Raw genomic sequence first — 16,214 nt, forward strand, 5'->3', positions numbered from 1 at the left:
AAAGAGATAGAGAAAATTCATGATAAAAATTGTACATATCTCTATATATAATATAGAAAGAAGAAAAGAGAAACATGACGTGAGATAGGTGGTGGAGAAATTTTCGATAACAAATTACTTGCCTCAATGGACGGAGGGAGAACCCTCCAACTCAAGCATGAAATCAATGTTAAGTAGGTAAGAAGCGCACAAACAAAAAACGTCATTATGCGGGGATGCAATTCATCAAGCTGGGGCAAAGAATGCCATCCGACCCTACCAAATTAGGAATATGAAGGCCTCTCCTTCGAAAGGAGACCGCGGAAAGAAAAAGTTATACTATTCAACAAACCTTTTTTCTCATTTTGCTTGAAGTGTCAAGTAGAGAATGAACCTATAATTGATTGATCCTTCAAATCTTACCAATTTTAATATATTTCTTAGTTTTTTTTTATAATTATAAATAAAATAAATTTAAAAAAATCATATGTTAATTTGAACTATAGGACAATTTTATTTTTGAATGAATTATATTGAACGAATCAAAATATATTGATGAATTAATAATTAAATTGAGCAAAAAAGGAAAATATCTCCTTGTACTGTCATCAGAATTCACAACTATTGTCATAATCATCAAAGTTTAATCCGTCCAAATTTTAATAAATTAGGCGAATCATATTTTTCCTGTACTAATTTTATCACCCACCACTACCTATATTATTTTAATTCCAACTTCCAACAAACAATAATTGTTTTATTTTATTTTTAACAACAAAAATAAATTCAATACACCGACGAATCACACTAATCTTTCCCTATCCTCTTTGTTATCTTGTTGTTTGCATGTTCCCTATTTCGGTTATATCATATCCTATCCCCCGCGGCGCATTATAGCAGCACCGCCGTGAGAAAACAAAAATGAAGCATCCAGTTGCAGAAGCGAACGAGTTTAGTCCGTTCGGCTCACTGAGTCAATCAGAGTTCTACTCTCACCACTCAGTAACTCACAACTCCGAATTCATTACAAATTCACGAGGCTTAAAGCTTTTCACGCAATGGTGGTCCCCACTTCCCCCGGCGAAAATCATCGGCGTCGTTTGTGTCGTCCATGGATTCACTGGAGAATCGAGCTGGTTTGTTCAACTCACAGCTGTTCACATCGCGAAAAACGGATTTATCGTTTGTGCGATTGATCATCAAGGTCATGGATTCTCCGATGGATTAATTGCTCATATTCCTGATTTAAATCTCGTTGTTGATGACTGTATTAGCTTCTTCGATTCCTTTAGGGATCTCCATGTTCCGCCGTCTCTGCCGTCGTTTCTCTATGCTGAATCCCTGGGCGGTGCTATCGCGCTTCTAATCACTCTCCGGGAAGGCGATTCTGCTCCCCGCCGGCCGTTTGACGGCGTCGTTTTGAATGGAGCTATGTGTGGGATTAGCAATAAGTTCAAACCGCCGTGGCCTTTGGAACATCTCCTTGGTATCGCCGCCGTTTTGATTCCGACTTGGCCCGTGGTTCCCACTCGCGGCTCGTTGCCTTTGGTTGCATTCAAGGTATGTGATTAATCGAATGAAAATATTTGTTTCAATTTCAAGCGCTAATAATTGAGTTTTGTGGCGAATTTTTATAATTCAAGTTTTATATTTTAAGTTTTACGTTTTTATATTTAAGATTTTTATTATTAAACTCATTATATTTTAATAATCATAGGTTTATGTTTAGTAAATTTTCATATATAAATTTATGCCTCTTACAAAAAGTACCAAGTTCAAATGAATTTGATATCAAAAGATAAAAGTATTGAATTCAAATAAATTTGGTATGAAAAAATAAAAAGTACTTAGTTTAAATAAGTTTGGTATCTAAGGATCCACCTCCGACTGAATTCTAAGTTTAAAATTTACACATATTTAAATACAAATTATGAAAACAATAAATACAAGGTAAGGCTACCTATCTGTTTCTTTTTCAAATCTCGAGCGTAGCAAAAAACTTTAGTACACCAAGCTACCTTTTCTTAAAATACAAAACTAGTCGAATTCGTATCCGAGCTTCTAGCTGCGCTACTGAATTGTCAATTTACCATTTGAGCATTTCTCTTTTGTTGCTTTTTAGTAAAGTTTTTTTCCTTTTTTCTGGTAATTCACGAAGGAGGAGTGGAAGAAGAAACTAGCAATAGCAAGTCCAAGGAGACCACTTATAAAACCACGCCCCGCGACGGCGCGTGAGTTAATGAGAGTATGCAGGGAGCTGCAAGGGAGATTCGAAGAAGTGAATGTACCATTTCTGATCGTCCACGGCAGCGAAGACATCATCTGTGATCCCGCGTGTGCGGAGGAGCTATATCGCCGATCAACAAGTAAGGACAAGACACTGAAGATATATCCAGGGATGTGGCACCAGCTGGTCGGAGAACCGGAGGAGAATGTGGAGAAAGTGTTCGGAGAAGTCGTCGAGTGGCTTAAAACGAGAGCCGAGGGTGCAACCGGCAACAAGATCACCGTGGACGGTAGCGCGTGAGGAAGTGGGAGTTGGTTGGGATATTCTAGTTGGGGAGTGTAAAAGTTAAATATGCCGGTAAAAGTTAGTTAAAGATCAGTAAACAGTGTGATCAGTAAGTTAAAGAACCAAAAAATAAATTTGTACAAGCAGGCCATTTATGTCAAAACTTTATTAGCCATGTGACTATTTTAAACATGTATTAATGCAATATTTTTTGATTTAGTTATTTGACATTAATTTTTTACTACTAACATATATTAATTTCTAACAAAAAATTATTGCTTTCAAGTTTCAACTGAGACAATTTATTTTAAAATAGTTTTGTCTCATTCCCTTTTAACACCTTTAGTCACCATCCTCTGGATCTTGAAGTAATGATCAAACCATTCAAAGGGACCAAAGAGTAATTTTCTTTTTAATTAAACAACAAAAATAAACTTGTAAAAGTAGGTACTCCAACAGCAGGATGTATAGGTAAAAATAAAGGTTGAAGAAGATAAAGATATAATATTACCATTCACAAGTACTATTTGTTTGTGCATTCAAAGTCTTGTTGCATAATTTTCTTCTCCTCAACTAGGAAAGAGGGGAGAAAAACATCTCCAAATGAACTGAAAATTGAGCAAGCCATAAATTTCATCTTTACTGGTCTAAACAAGAACCCCGTAATCGTTCTGCTGTGCAACATCCTCTCTAGTTTCATGGGAGACCTGAGGAACCACGATATCCATTGAAGCATGAGGTTTATCTTCTGCTACTTCACTGGAGAGATGGTCATCTTGTTCTCCAACTAAATGATGGAAGTGTGATTCATCAACTTCCTTAGCATCTTCACAGAAATCAATATCATCGACACTATGAGCCACATGAGATATCCGACCATGATCATCTTCACTTACTGTAATGCACAAATGAGGATTATCCATCTCATTGCCGATGTGATATAGGTGAGAAGGATCAACATCAAAAGTTGTAGCAGGTATCCGATGTTGCATGGGTATCCCTGCGGCATAATATTGCTCTACCTCTTCTTTACGCTTACGTTTGCCCATCCCCTTCCTTCTTACTCTCTCCTTTCCACGTACTTTCTTTCCAACTTCACTTTGTGAGTTCGATGCAACAACTACCGTACTTGCAATCTGATCCCTCAGGCATTCATAAGTAATATATCGGATTCTTGTGACAGATTGTAACTGTTGATCATCCAACCCATGAGTTGAAATGGTGTCTGCTATATGGGCAATCTCTCGAAGTGCAGCATTCTGCAGTGACAAATAAACAGATTACAGTGAAAAAAATCAGAGGCACGACACAAAGTGAGAGAGGTGATGTGTTGGATAACTGAAAAATTGAAAAAAATCCTAAGTTACATTTATCGGATAATTTACCATTCTTTGAAACTCAGATGAGATAGGTACAGGCCTCCCAACCAACTTCCTTGTAATTCTCATATACCACTGCATGTATTCACTTTCCTCAACATCTTCCTCTGCCTCCACAATATAGAGATGTCGATTTGACCATTCATTAAGCTCTGATTCCATTTTTGTTGAGAGATCTACACCACCATCAACTCCTCGACTCTTCCTCTCCCACTTCTGTACCTCTTCGGGGACAGTCTGATGCATGCCAAATTGCCGTAGGCAACGATCTGGAAGGTGTCTTTCTGCCTTGTCATAACATATCAACATGGTCTTTGATCTCCCCAGAATGAGGCTGCGCAATATATGTTCTGGTATGACAGTATGGCTAATGTTTGAGTAAGGACACCAGTCAACCTGGACATAGAATTGTTCCATTTTCTTAAGCTCTTTAAGAGATAAATGATTCAAGTAACACAAGGAAGTTCTAGAAACTAACTCACATCAGATGGCTTCATAGAGTCCAATGATTTTCGGTAGAATGCCACATCACGGTTTGATGTTGGACTGCTTTGTTTACCTTTCCACCTAAGCACAAATGGGAAACACTCATGGATTGGATCATGATTAAGCTTTGGCCGACCAACATTGAGGTGGTAGTAACTCCAGCACTGCAAGAGAGTAAAAACTGCTCACAGCCAGATTTAATATAAAGAGTTTCAGCGGTTATATTTTCAATTACTTGTCAAAGCATGACAGCCAAGTAAATTGTGTCCCCATGGAACCCTTCAAAGGCAAAAATTCCCAAGCCTCATCATACCTGTAATAATGTCAAACAGCCACTAATTGTGCTTTGGGACCTAAGGGAAGCATTGCCGAGTGCTCTGTACAAGAAGGATAATGCTGCAGCACCCCAAGCATACTTGCCAGCTTCATCAAAATTTTCAAACAGTGGAAGGTACATGACAGGTACTTTATTGCCAGTTGTAGTTGAAAAGATTGTGCTACCGACCAGGTAAAGAAGATAAGCACGTGTACAACGCGCAATATCCTCCATGGAAGCATCCTCCAGACACTGGGAGAAGGTCTCTTTCAACCAACTAAGCTTCACCATCCCACCACTGGTATATCCAGAGTCAGGTGCTTTTCCCAACAATTTGATACAGACTGCTTCACATGAAGTGTATGTCACACCTATAACAGCCTCACCATCAACTGGTAGCCCAAGCAAGTACGCGACATCCTCAAGGGTAACAGTCATTTCCCCAACAGTGAAATGGAATGTGTTTGTTTCTCTCCTCCATCTCTCAACTAGGGCAGATATGAGTGGGTTATCCAAACTGATTGCCGGTATCATTCTCAAATAGCCAAATCCAGCCATTTTAACCAACTCAACCTGTTTCTCTGTGAGCATCCACTGATCGAGCTTTGATGTGTGCTCATGGCACCTAAGAGCACCACGCTCCTGTCAACAGTGAAAATAAGCCATTCAAGTCTTGTCTAAATCACTGAGTTGCTATCAAGTGTCGATTTGGCAAAAAAAGGGAGGAAGTTTAGCTTAGTGAATACCTGCCCCTCCCAAACAGCAGATGATACATGTTTATCTTGATCGTACAACACAATATCCTCAATTGGTCCAGGATTAGTTGCATAGTAGTCCACCATTGCTGCTTATGACATATCTCTGGAACAAGAAAAACTTAACATTCTATTAAGAATATAATTGCGGAGTCATTTGAAAAATACAATGCACTTTAACCGCATCACAAAGTTGCAAATAAAAGAAAAAAATTATAGCAACTCTACAAAGTTAACTAATATTCTTTTGTTTACTAGATAACATATCTCACATTATAGCAAGGAATTATAAAACTCTATATTACAAAGTTAACTTATTCTTTTGTTTACAAGATACTGCCTGCTAGTATTTATGTTTTTGGGGAAGGTACCAAGAGAAGGAAATTCCAAATAACTGTATGATTTAAAGGTAACTAGAAAGAAGACTGTCCAAATAACTTTAAGGTTACAACACCAACAAACTACACCTCAACCAGTTTTCTAGAAGGGAAAAGCACAACCAAAGCAACAAGGTTTGTGGGGCTTGAAGCAAAAAACGAGAAGTGAAGTGCATAATTCACAGAAATTTAAAAGCCAAACATACATGGATTTAGTAGTATAATAATCAAAATAACTAATTTTAGCAATAAATATACATCAATCTCAATATTAATCCAACTCCTCGAAGTTGAGCGTCAAGAAACCACCACTTTTCTTCTGGATAACTTTGTGGCGTCAATGTTTGAACTTTGAAGCACAAAATTCTCTTAATCACAAAGTTTCACCCACATGAAACGATAACCCCTCACTTTGCATAGCTTGATTGCTTTAAGCAACAAAACAATGGCTTTTATTACACTGGCCTCAACCCAAAACTAGATGCAGTCAGCTATGTGACTCCTCTATATCCATTCCACTCCATTTGGGTCTGTCTCATTTCATTAATTGATATTCAACTTTTAGGAAAAACTAGGATGATTTAGGAATTCTCAGAACCACAAATCTATACTGCAATGCCAAACAATCACAGATAGGACCAAGAAGATTCATGCTAAACTCTACACATGATATAACGGCCTTAATACCCACTAGTTAGTGTCATCTTATGATACCTTTCTTCCATAGTTCCTTCGTATTCTATTCTTTGCTATCTCCACATGAATTTTCAAAAGTGTAAAAGTTACTTCATCTTATTTGCACATGAATATCAAGTTTTTACTTTTTTTTTACTAGCATTTTCCTACCTTACCAAATCGTCTGGCTAGCTTGTGAGCACCTTGACTAATTCCATAGGTACCTGCTACCTCCCACTAGCACTGGTAGTCTTTCCACCAAGGCTTGAACAAATGGGTAAAATTCATATAGTATTTTCACCTCTGCTGGGATTTAAACCTGATACCTCGTGGTTCTCAATCCACTTCATTGACCAATAGGCAAACCCTTGAATGCAAAAACATTTCCTACATGATTCTCTAAGTGTGGGTTCACTGGTTAATCTTTGAGTTACCGGTGCAAATTGTCAATGCAGAGTGCTAAGTTGTTTGCACTTAAACCAGACTTTGTTTTCTATCAGAAGTCCAATACTAATACACACGATGATGCTATAACAGTCTCCTGATGATTAAATTTTCCATCCTTACTTACATATGTTTTAGCTGATATCACAACTTACCTAATTAGTAAAGTACATACCTGGCATTATTCTAATACAATGTACAAACTACTTAAGTACTAGTGCTAGCCAGTGCCCTCAAATTAGAATGATATCTCTAAATCAATCAATCATCTACTGCAACAGTTCTAAGCAGTTAAGATCAACCTTATAAATCATCTTAGAACTATGATAATTACCTATCAGTCAATCAACTATTGTGGTAGTCTTTTGCGATTCAGTTGCCACATTATTTTGTTGCCATTACAGTTCCTATTCTAGATGCTTTGTACTGCCTTCCGTAATTAATCGACCTGCTTTCTCCACTGCTGTATTTCTTTCTTCATAATTAATATGATTTGCTGAACTTTAGCTGAGGATCTTTCTAAAACAAATTCTCTACCTCTACGAGATAAGAGTAAGGTATGCGTTCACTCCACCCTCCCCATACCCCACTTGTTGGATTACACTGGTATGTTGTTTTTGTAATCAATCAACTATTGCTCAGTCCCAAACTAGTTAAGAGTTAATTATATATCAATCACTACATTAAAAAAAATGATACTGTAGCATTATTTGGAAAATAAACCTCTCCCAAATGATGAAAAAATTGTAAAAGAAGAACTTGCAGACACAGATTACCCAAATTAAATCTAATTACAGTGACTAAAATTCCTAAGTAAAAAACCCAAAAATCTTAACCGACAAAAAAATATAGATAAATATATATAGAGAGAAATGTACCAGCAAAAACAGCAAGTCAAGGAAATGGGCAATGGCATCAGACACCCATAGAAAGATAACATAAATGTGTATGTATTTGTGTGTATATATGGAGCGATTGAGATAAAGATGAATGGTGAACGGAGAAGAAGATCGCCGGAGAAGAGATCGACGGAAGAACGACGGAGAGAAAAAACTGCGGTGGTCGGCGGTGGAGTTTTGGGAATCGGCGGGGACAATTAGGGAGACTGACGAATACGGTGTCGTAGGGTTTGCTTTAAGAATTTTTTAGGCTTTATAGCAAATTGGGAAATTTAACCAAGTGTCGATAAGGTTTTGTTTCGATGTACATAAACATTTGTTTGGAATAAAGGAAAAATGTAATAAGGAAAAACTTTTTTCCAATAAAAAAAATCATTAAATTTGAAAAGAATAAGAATGTGATTTGATTTTAATAAATGACGATTCAAGAGAGTAGTTCATTTATATATATATAAATATTGAATTTTTCATTATTAAGATAAATATGTACAATCAAAATTGGACTTTTAGATTGTTTGATTGTGAATAAGTTATTCCAAAATTAATTATCTTCAGATAAGTTATTTTCATCATATATATGAGATAATTTATATCATAACTATAGTATAAATTGTGGGATAACTTATTCCATCATTATGATATAAAGATGAGACAAATAATCTTAGGACTACCTTATATCTCCAACCAAATATAGAATAAAATAATTCTACATTTTATCTCAGAATTTATACCTTATACTTCATACCAAACAACTTCTTACCGTATATAATGCATTAGTAAGTTCCTTGCTATCGTTGCCTCGATAATAAAATTTAATAAATATAGGACGTATTGAACTTATGACATAATGTCACATTATCGAATCCATTTTGATCTAGTTCAATTTAGTCAAATACATCAATTTATTGACCATTTCAATACTTCTAATTCGTCAATTAAACTCAACATCTCTAATTAAAAGTTGACAAGTATTATCATTGGACCATAACCTTTAATGATTGATCATTTATATCATCTGTGTTATAACTTATATAAGTTAAAATAACATTTTTATGTGAAATTATCAAATTTCACACCTCTCCATAATATCTATTAAGCTATTACCATCATTTAGGTGGTATTTGCCTCAAAAATTGAAAAACTTGTTTTAAACCAAATTCCTTTTTTTTTTTTTTGGTGCTTGTTAAAACAATTTTTTTAAAAATAAAAAATGCCTATTTTTACATAAAATACTTTTTTTTTGTTCACATAGAATTTCCTTGTTCTATTTTTTTTAACAAAAAAAACGGAAGAGAGAACGTGACAAGTATAAAAAAGCCTCAAGTTTGGAGTCTCTTTATAGCCCCAACGCTTCCCATACAGAAAAAAGCTTTCAAAGTTTCACTGCACCGATTTCGAACTCAGTTTCTACAGGTACTATTGAGTTTTTTTCCGATCAAAATCTGCTGATTTAAGCTTGAATTGATTAGATCTGGATCAGATGATTGTTTTGACTAATTTTGACATGTGATTCTTCTGAATTTGTAGTACATTTTTGTTTCTCTTGAATAATTTGAGGTTTAAGTGAGATTCACAAGCAAATAATGAGTTATAGAAGGTTTTGGAGTTGGTTTGACTTGAATCGCCAGTGTGAAAGTATTCGGAATTGTGATTAAAGCGGAATGTAGTTGATTCTAACTAGTTTGGAGTTGAGGTTTATCCGTTTAGGTGATTGATTAACTTGCTTCTGGAAAAATTGCTTCGGTTTTAGAGCTGAGTGAATTGTTGATAAGGATATATTGTTTTGATGGATCTGGTTTGAATTTGTTTACTCCGCTCTAGATATAATCAACTATTTGGTTTCTGCAAAATGATTTGAGGTCTATGTGAGATTCACAAACAATGATGAGTTATAGAATGTTTTGCAGTTGGTTTGACCTTCAATTGCCAGTGTAAAAGTCTTAGAAGTTGTGATTAAAGTAAAAATGTAGTTGATTCTAACTAGTTTGGAGTTGAGGTTTAGGTGGTTGATACTTTTTTCTGGGAAATTGGTTTGGATTTAGAGATGATTGAATTGCTGATAAGGATATATTGTTTTGATGGATCTGGTTTGAATTTGTTACTCTGCTTTAGATATAATCAACTATTTGGTTTCTACAAAATGATTTGAGATCTATGTGAGCTCTGCAAAAGGATTTGAGATCTATGTGAGCTCCGCAAACAATAATGAGTTAACGTTTTACATTTTTGTTGACTATGAACTGCCAGTGTTAAATTATTCATAATTGTGATTAAAGCAGAATGTAGTTGATTCTAACTAGTTTAGAGTTGTTGTTTAGGTGATTGATTGATTGTTTCTGGAAAAATGGTTTTGTTAAAGAGCTGATTGAATTGTTGATAAGGATATATTGTATTAGATGGATCTGGTTTGAATTTGTTACTCTGCTTTAGATATAATCAACTATTTGTTTCTGCAAAATCCTTTGAGGTCTATGGTGAGATTCACAAACAATAATGAGTTGTAGAAGATTTTGCTGTTGGTTTGACCTTGAATCGCCAAAGTAGAAGTAATCAGAATTGCGATTAAAGTGAAATGTTGTTGATTCTTACTAGTTTGGAGTTGAGATTTAGGTGATTGATCGACTTGTTTCTGGAAAATTGGTTTGGATTTAGAGCTGATTGAATTATTGATTAGGATATATTGTTTTGATGGATCTGGTTTGAATTTGTTTACTCCAATTTAGATATAATCAACTATTTGTTTCTGCAAAATGATTTGAGTCTGTGAGATTCGCAAACAAATAATGAGTTATAGAAGGTTTGGCAGTTAGTTTGACCTTGAATCGCCAGTGTAAAAATATTCGGAATTGTGATTAAATCGGAATGCAGCTGATTCTAACTAATTTAGAGTTGAGCTTTAGGTGATTGATTGATAATTTATGGAAAATATGCTTCGGTTTTAGAGCTGATTTAATTGTTGATAAGGATATGTTGTTTTGATGGGTCTGGCTTGAATTTGTTACTCCGATTTAGATATAATAAACTATTTGTTTCTGCAAAATTCTTTGAGGTCTATGGTGAAATTCACAAACAATAATGAGTTATAGAAGGTTTTGCAGTTAGTTTGACCTTGAATCGCCAGTGTGAAAATATTCGGAATTGTGATTAAATCGGAATGAAGCTGATTCTAACTAATTTAGAGATGAGCTTTAGGTGATTGATTGATAATTTCTGGAAAATATGCTTCGGTTTTAGAGCTGATTGAATTGTTGATAAGGATATGTTGTTTTGATGGGTCTGGCTTGAATTTGTTACTCCGATTTAGATATAATCTACTATTTGTTTCTGCAAAATTCTTTGAGGTCTATGGTGAAATTCACAAACAATAATGAGTTATAGAAGGTTTTGCTGTTGGTTTGACCTTGAATCGTCAGTGTGAAAGTATTCAGAATTGTGATTAAAGCGGAATGTAGTTGATTCTAACTAGTTTAGAGTTGAGCTTTAGGTGATTGATTGATTGTTTCTGGAAAATATTCTTCAGTTTTAGAGTTGATTGAATTATTGATATGGATATGTTGTTTTGATGTATCTGGTTTGAATTTGTTACTCCGATTTAGATATAATCAACTATTTGTTTCTGCAAAATGATTTGAGGTCTACGTGAGATTAGCTAATAAATAATGAGTTGTAGAAGGTTTTGCAGTTAGTTTGACCTTGAATCGCCAGTGTAAAGTATTTGGAATTGTGATTAAAGCGTAATGTAGTTGATTTTAACTAGTTTGGAGTTAAGGTTTAGGTGATTGATTGACTTGTTTCTGGAAAAATTGTTCGGTTTAGAGCTAATCGAATTGTTGATAAGGATATGTTGTTTTGATGGATCTGGTTTGAATTTGTTACTCCGCTTTAGATATAATCAACTAGTGTATTTGGTTTCTGCAAGATGATTTGAGATCTATGTGTGCTCCGCAAACAATAATGAGTATTGCATTTGGTTGACTATGAACTCTCAGTGTTAAATTATTCAGAATTGTGATTAAAGCAGAATGTTGTTGATTCTAACTAGTTTGGAGTTGTTGTTTAGGTGATTAATTGATTGTTTCTGGAAAAATGGTTTGGTTTTAGAGCTGATTAAATTGTTGATAAGGATATATTGTATTTGATGGATCTGGTTTGAATTTGTTGCTCTGCTTTAGATATAATCAACTCTATTGATTTCTGCAAAAAATTTTGGGGTCTATGTGAGATTTTCTAACATTAGTGAGTTATACAAGTTTTGCAGTTGGTTTGACCTTGAATCACCAGTGTAAAAATGTTTGGAATTGTGATTAAAGCAGGATGTAGTTAATTATAACTAGTTTGGAGTTGAGGTTTAGGTAATTGATTGATTGTTTCTGCGAAAAAATGCTTCAGTTTTAGAGCTGCGTGAATTGTTGATAATGATATATTGTGTTGATGGATCTATTATTTCTATAGAGAGATTCTAGGAAGAGGAACTTGTCTGGGATATCCTTTTTATGAGTTTGGGATTGGGAAGAAGTAGGGGATGGTTGAAAATCTGGGGTTTGAATTTGTTATTCCACTTTAGTCATAATCAACTATTTGTTTCTGCAAAATAATTTGAGTTCTATGTGAGATTTTAAAAACAATAATGAGTGATAGAAGGTTTGTAGTTGGTTGACCTTGATTGTTAGAATTGCGATTAAAGTGGAATGGATCCAGAGGATTCATGTAGTTAATTGTAACTAATTTGAAATTGACATTTAGGTGCTTGCTTCTGGCAAAATGCTTCAGCTTAGCTGCTTGATTTGTTGATACTGATATCTTTGTGTTGATGGATCTATTATTTCTATAGAGCAATTGTAGGAAGAGTACCTTGTGCAGTTTGACTTGGACCAAAAGTAGATGAAGGAGACCAAAGAAGAAAGGGAGGAAACAAAAGTAGAAGAATTTCCTCACTTTTAACTAGAGAAATTGTTGATTGAGTAAAAGATTTTGTATTTTGGGAAGAGAATTGTTGGAGCATAGCTGTTTGATCCAGTCTTTCCTGATTAAATATCACTCTCCTGTTTGCTGATTGAATTTATTGTAACCTGTTTCATCCTGATGTTTAACTTAAATTTCCATTTAGTTAAAAGTTGAAGGAATAGCTTGCTTGCTTATTTATCATTGAGCCAAGAATCTTTTTTTCTCCATCAGCTCAAAGCTAATAGTGAGGCGTCCATTACTTCAACAATCTACCAAGTTCAGAGCTCATAAGTATTTGACCTGGGATATTTTTCATTCTAGACCAGGCTATCACAATAGATTGGGATCTTTAGTTAATAAACTATAGGATACCTGAAATTGCAATGACCACCAAAGCTATTACAAGGATATCCTGGCATTTTGCTGCCATAGAATTAGTATCAAAATGTGGCAACATGTGAAGTACATGTGTTCTCCCTGTCCCACTTGCAATCCATCTCTGTTTAGCCTAAAATGTTGGGTAGTTCGAAGTTCGGCCTATAAATTTACAACCTGGACTACACACGAGACAAAGATCCTAGTACAAATCTGGTCCTTAAATTGAACCATGCTGTAAATGAACTGCTTGTGTTTTTTTTTTTGACGTAATAATTATTTTGGTCTTTCCAAAGGCGATAAGTTTTGCATAAAAGCCGTCATGTCTGTTCTTTTTAGCATAGTTTCACAGCATGCTCACATTCTGCTGAATAATTGTTTGTTGTGCTTCTCAAATATTATCAATTTCTTTTTAAGACACATATTTTCTTCTTTGTTGTAGTTTTATAAGTGTATCAGATGAGTATGGAATCCAACAGGGGCAACCAAAATGGAATTCAACAACTTTTAGGTGCAGAGCAAGAAGCTCAACACATTGTCAATGCTGCCAGGAGTGGTAATTGATTTCCCTTTTTTATGCCTCCAGTTTTCTGATCTTTGAATTGAATTTCTGTTAGTTTCACCAATGCAACGATCAGGGAACTCCGGCAACATACATGTACTATTTTCAAGTCATGGGTCCATTGCTAGAATTTTCTCCTTCCACGTAATAACTTTTATTTCCATTGCAGTTCAACTTTTTCTTTCGTGTGTTACTAGTGTGCATGGTAGATTCCCGTAAGATCACATTTTGGTTTGTATCACTTGACATACACAAATTGCATTTCTAATGTGGGCATTGAGAGTTTGTTTTCAGTCTTAATCAGCTCAGTTCCAATATAAGGGGAATACTAGATGATTCCCATCTCTGATGTGCACTGAATAAGTAAAATGTAATCTGGATGGTTCTTCCTAGTTCCTACCAATTCACCACTCTGCCTTACTGTTTTACGTAAACTTCCCTTTCTCAACACCGTACTTGTTATTTTGATCCAACTACAACATAACCAATCAATATGCATTTTGGATGTCACACGCAAAGAGTAATAACTACTGCGGCCAAAAGCTCATAACTTTATACCTGTACTTCCCCATGTCTTAACTAATAATATGAGCTGTGTGGCTATTGTATTTCACGGCACCGGGATTGAAATTGATCAGTTGTATAAGCAAGTTCTGAATCCTGACTTGGTCTCAAGTGCAGCAAAACAGGCTAGATTGAAACAGGCAAAGGATGAAGCTGAGAAGGAGATAGCTGAATTTCGTGCATTCATGGAGGCCGAGTTCCAGAGGAAGCTTGAACAGGTAAATAAGAAACAAACAGTTTTTGGGAAAGAAACCAATTTTCATGTGTCTGTAATACCATAACAACAGCAACTGCTCTTCAAATCCAAGCAATTTGAGATTGGCTATTTCTTCATAAAATTGTCTAGTTTTACACTGGTTGTCAAACCGACCACAACCCTCCTCTTCATCTTGGCTTGGGACTGCAGACTGCCAGTGTGATAAAGCTTACACAGGCTGAGTTGCATTCATTTATATGAACTCAAATAACAACATACCTAGTGTGGTCCCACAAGTGGAGTATGGGGAGGCTAGGGTATACGCAGAGCTTAGCTGTATGTTTGTGGGGATTTATATGAACTCAAATATTTTTATTTAAAAAATGAACATTTAAGACCAAAACTAGTGGCTGCATTCTTGATCAGGGCCCATATTGTGTGTGTGTTCTCCTATTATTAGACCTTTAGAACATGATTACGTTTTCTGCTGTAGTCTATTTCCCGACGGTGATCAGAATTCTTGGTCAGTCTAATAAAGCTCTTATAAATACACCATAAAGGATGCTGACTAAAAGTATAATCGTCATTTATTTCTTATATCTACTTCCTTTTTCGTGTGTGTGTAGATGTGTTAGGAAAGTAATCGGTTATTCAATTTACTTTACCCCTTGATTAAGTATGCTCGTTAATATTTATATTGTCTACAGACTAGCGGTGATTCGGGTGCTAATGTCAAACGTCTTGATCAAGAAACGTTTGCAAAGATCCAACACTTGAAAGCAGAATCTGAAAGCATCTCCAACGATGTTGTCCAGATGCTTCTGAGGCAGGTAACCACAGTAAAGAACTAAGATTCATCTCTGAATGCTTACCAGGGTCAGTTTTATGGTCATTTTCTGCTGATTCTTGATTCTCCCTAATTCTCATTTTCTTGCTACACCAGTTTAATGGTTGTTCTCCATTTGTGCTGTATATTTATTTATCACTATTGGTCATTTTGGCCCTAGTTGAATAAAAGTAATCATATACTGATGTTCTATGAAGACAAATTTTGGATATTAACTTACCCACACGATGTGTGTTTACGTTAAACAAATGAATGAAATACGTGTCATGCATAAAGTTTTCCTGAAGTGATGTATTCCTACTTTGGAATAAATAATTGATTTGGTAATTTGCATTTGTTGTTTTTCCTTGGGCCGAGGATTTATCAGAAACAGCCTCTGCACCTCCCAAGGTCTGCGTTACTCTATCCTCTCTGGATCTCACTTATGGGATTTCGCTGGGTATGTTGTTCTTGTTGTTGCATTTATCTTCTTAAAATCTTTGACTCATTCTCCTTTGACTATTATACTGCTTTTAGTTGAAAAGAGATCGGAAGTTACAAGTTTTTGTTAAAAGTAGATGGGTGAGTAATTTTTAGTTATTTAATACGTCAACCTACAATATATAAAAACGACAAATAGTAGTGTGAAGAAAGCATTTTCTTTGTTTCTCACCAGTGTTAGATATCCACACCGGGCCAGCTAATACATATTTGTGTTGTATAACTCTAATTAAAGGGGCAAAATGCTTAGATCAGGATTTTTTTTCTTCATATTTAAGACTTGAACTCGAGATATTTGAACAAGGATGTGGGGATTTTATCTCATTACAACATTGACGGTATATAAAGCAATATTTAGCGATTTTTTTCCCATTCGTCCTATCTTTGATGGATAAAGTGTTACATGGTGAAGTGACATGTATCT

General features: G+C 35.3%; 3 protein-coding genes across 3 annotated transcripts; 2 read left to right on the top strand and 1 right to left on the bottom strand.

Annotated features, from left to right (window-relative positions):
- The first annotated feature begins 728 nt into the window (after positions 1 to 728).
- LOC125819504 (caffeoylshikimate esterase-like) lies at positions 729 to 2,710 on the top strand. The gene is made up of 2 exons (XM_049498938.1): positions 729 to 1,539; positions 2,138 to 2,710. The coding sequence occupies exons 1-2, from the start codon at positions 901 to 903 to the stop codon at positions 2,504 to 2,506; spliced, it is 1,008 nt and encodes a 335-aa protein (XP_049354895.1). The 5' UTR covers positions 729 to 900; the 3' UTR covers positions 2,507 to 2,710.
- Positions 2,711 to 2,900: 190 nt separating this feature from the next.
- On the bottom strand, positions 2,901 to 8,064 carry LOC125819554 (protein MAIN-LIKE 2). The gene is made up of 6 exons (XM_049498999.1): positions 7,802 to 8,064; positions 5,419 to 5,533; positions 4,670 to 5,314; positions 4,353 to 4,520; positions 3,877 to 4,266; positions 2,901 to 3,750 (listed from the first exon to the last, which is right to left on the bottom strand). The coding sequence occupies exons 2-6, from the start codon at positions 5,512 to 5,514 to the stop codon at positions 3,139 to 3,141; spliced, it is 1,911 nt and encodes a 636-aa protein (XP_049354956.1). The 5' UTR covers positions 5,515 to 5,533; positions 7,802 to 8,064; the 3' UTR covers positions 2,901 to 3,138.
- A 1,096-nt stretch (positions 8,065 to 9,160) lies between these two features.
- On the top strand, positions 9,161 to 15,569 carry LOC125819410 (V-type proton ATPase subunit G 2). The gene is made up of 4 exons (XM_049498842.1): positions 9,161 to 9,235; positions 13,584 to 13,697; positions 14,385 to 14,485; positions 15,171 to 15,569. The coding sequence occupies exons 2-4, from the start codon at positions 13,601 to 13,603 to the stop codon at positions 15,312 to 15,314; spliced, it is 342 nt and encodes a 113-aa protein (XP_049354799.1). The 5' UTR covers positions 9,161 to 9,235; positions 13,584 to 13,600; the 3' UTR covers positions 15,315 to 15,569.
- The last annotated feature ends 645 nt before the right edge of the window (positions 15,570 to 16,214 follow it).

This window comes from Solanum verrucosum, unplaced genomic scaffold, assembly GCF_900185275.1.
Source record: "Solanum verrucosum unplaced genomic scaffold, falcon-dt-bn FXZP01000255.1, whole genome shotgun sequence".
In the NCBI taxonomy this organism is placed as follows: Eukaryota; Viridiplantae; Streptophyta; class Magnoliopsida; order Solanales; family Solanaceae; genus Solanum; species Solanum verrucosum.

Bases quoted from the DNA above. Each gene is read 5' to 3' on its own strand.
- LOC125819410 (XM_049498842.1), top strand. From the start codon at position 13,601: ATGAGTATGGAATCCAACAGGGGCAACCAAAATGGAATTCAACAACTT. The intron at 13,698-14,384 runs GTAATTGATTTC...TCTCAAGTGCAG, and splicing joins TGTCAATGCTGCCAGGAGTG to CAAAACAGGCTAGATTGAAA. The intron at 14,486-15,170 runs GTAAATAAGAAA...TATTGTCTACAG, and splicing joins TCCAGAGGAAGCTTGAACAG to ACTAGCGGTGATTCGGGTGC.
- LOC125819504 (XM_049498938.1), top strand. From the start codon at position 901: ATGAAGCATCCAGTTGCAGAAGCGAACGAGTTTAGTCCGTTCGGCTCA. The intron at 1,540-2,137 runs GTATGTGATTAA...TAATTCACGAAG, and splicing joins TGCCTTTGGTTGCATTCAAG to GAGGAGTGGAAGAAGAAACT.
- LOC125819554 (XM_049498999.1), bottom strand. From the start codon at position 5,514: ATGGTGGACTACTATGCAACTAATCCTGGACCAATTGAGGATATTGTG. The intron at 5,315-5,418 runs GTATTCACTAAG...CACTGTTGACAG, and splicing joins CTGCTGTTTGGGAGGGGCAG to GAGCGTGGTGCTCTTAGGTG. The intron at 4,521-4,669 runs GTATGATGAGGC...ACTCTCTTGCAG, and splicing joins GCTGTTTGACATTATTACAG to TGCTGGAGTTACTACCACCT.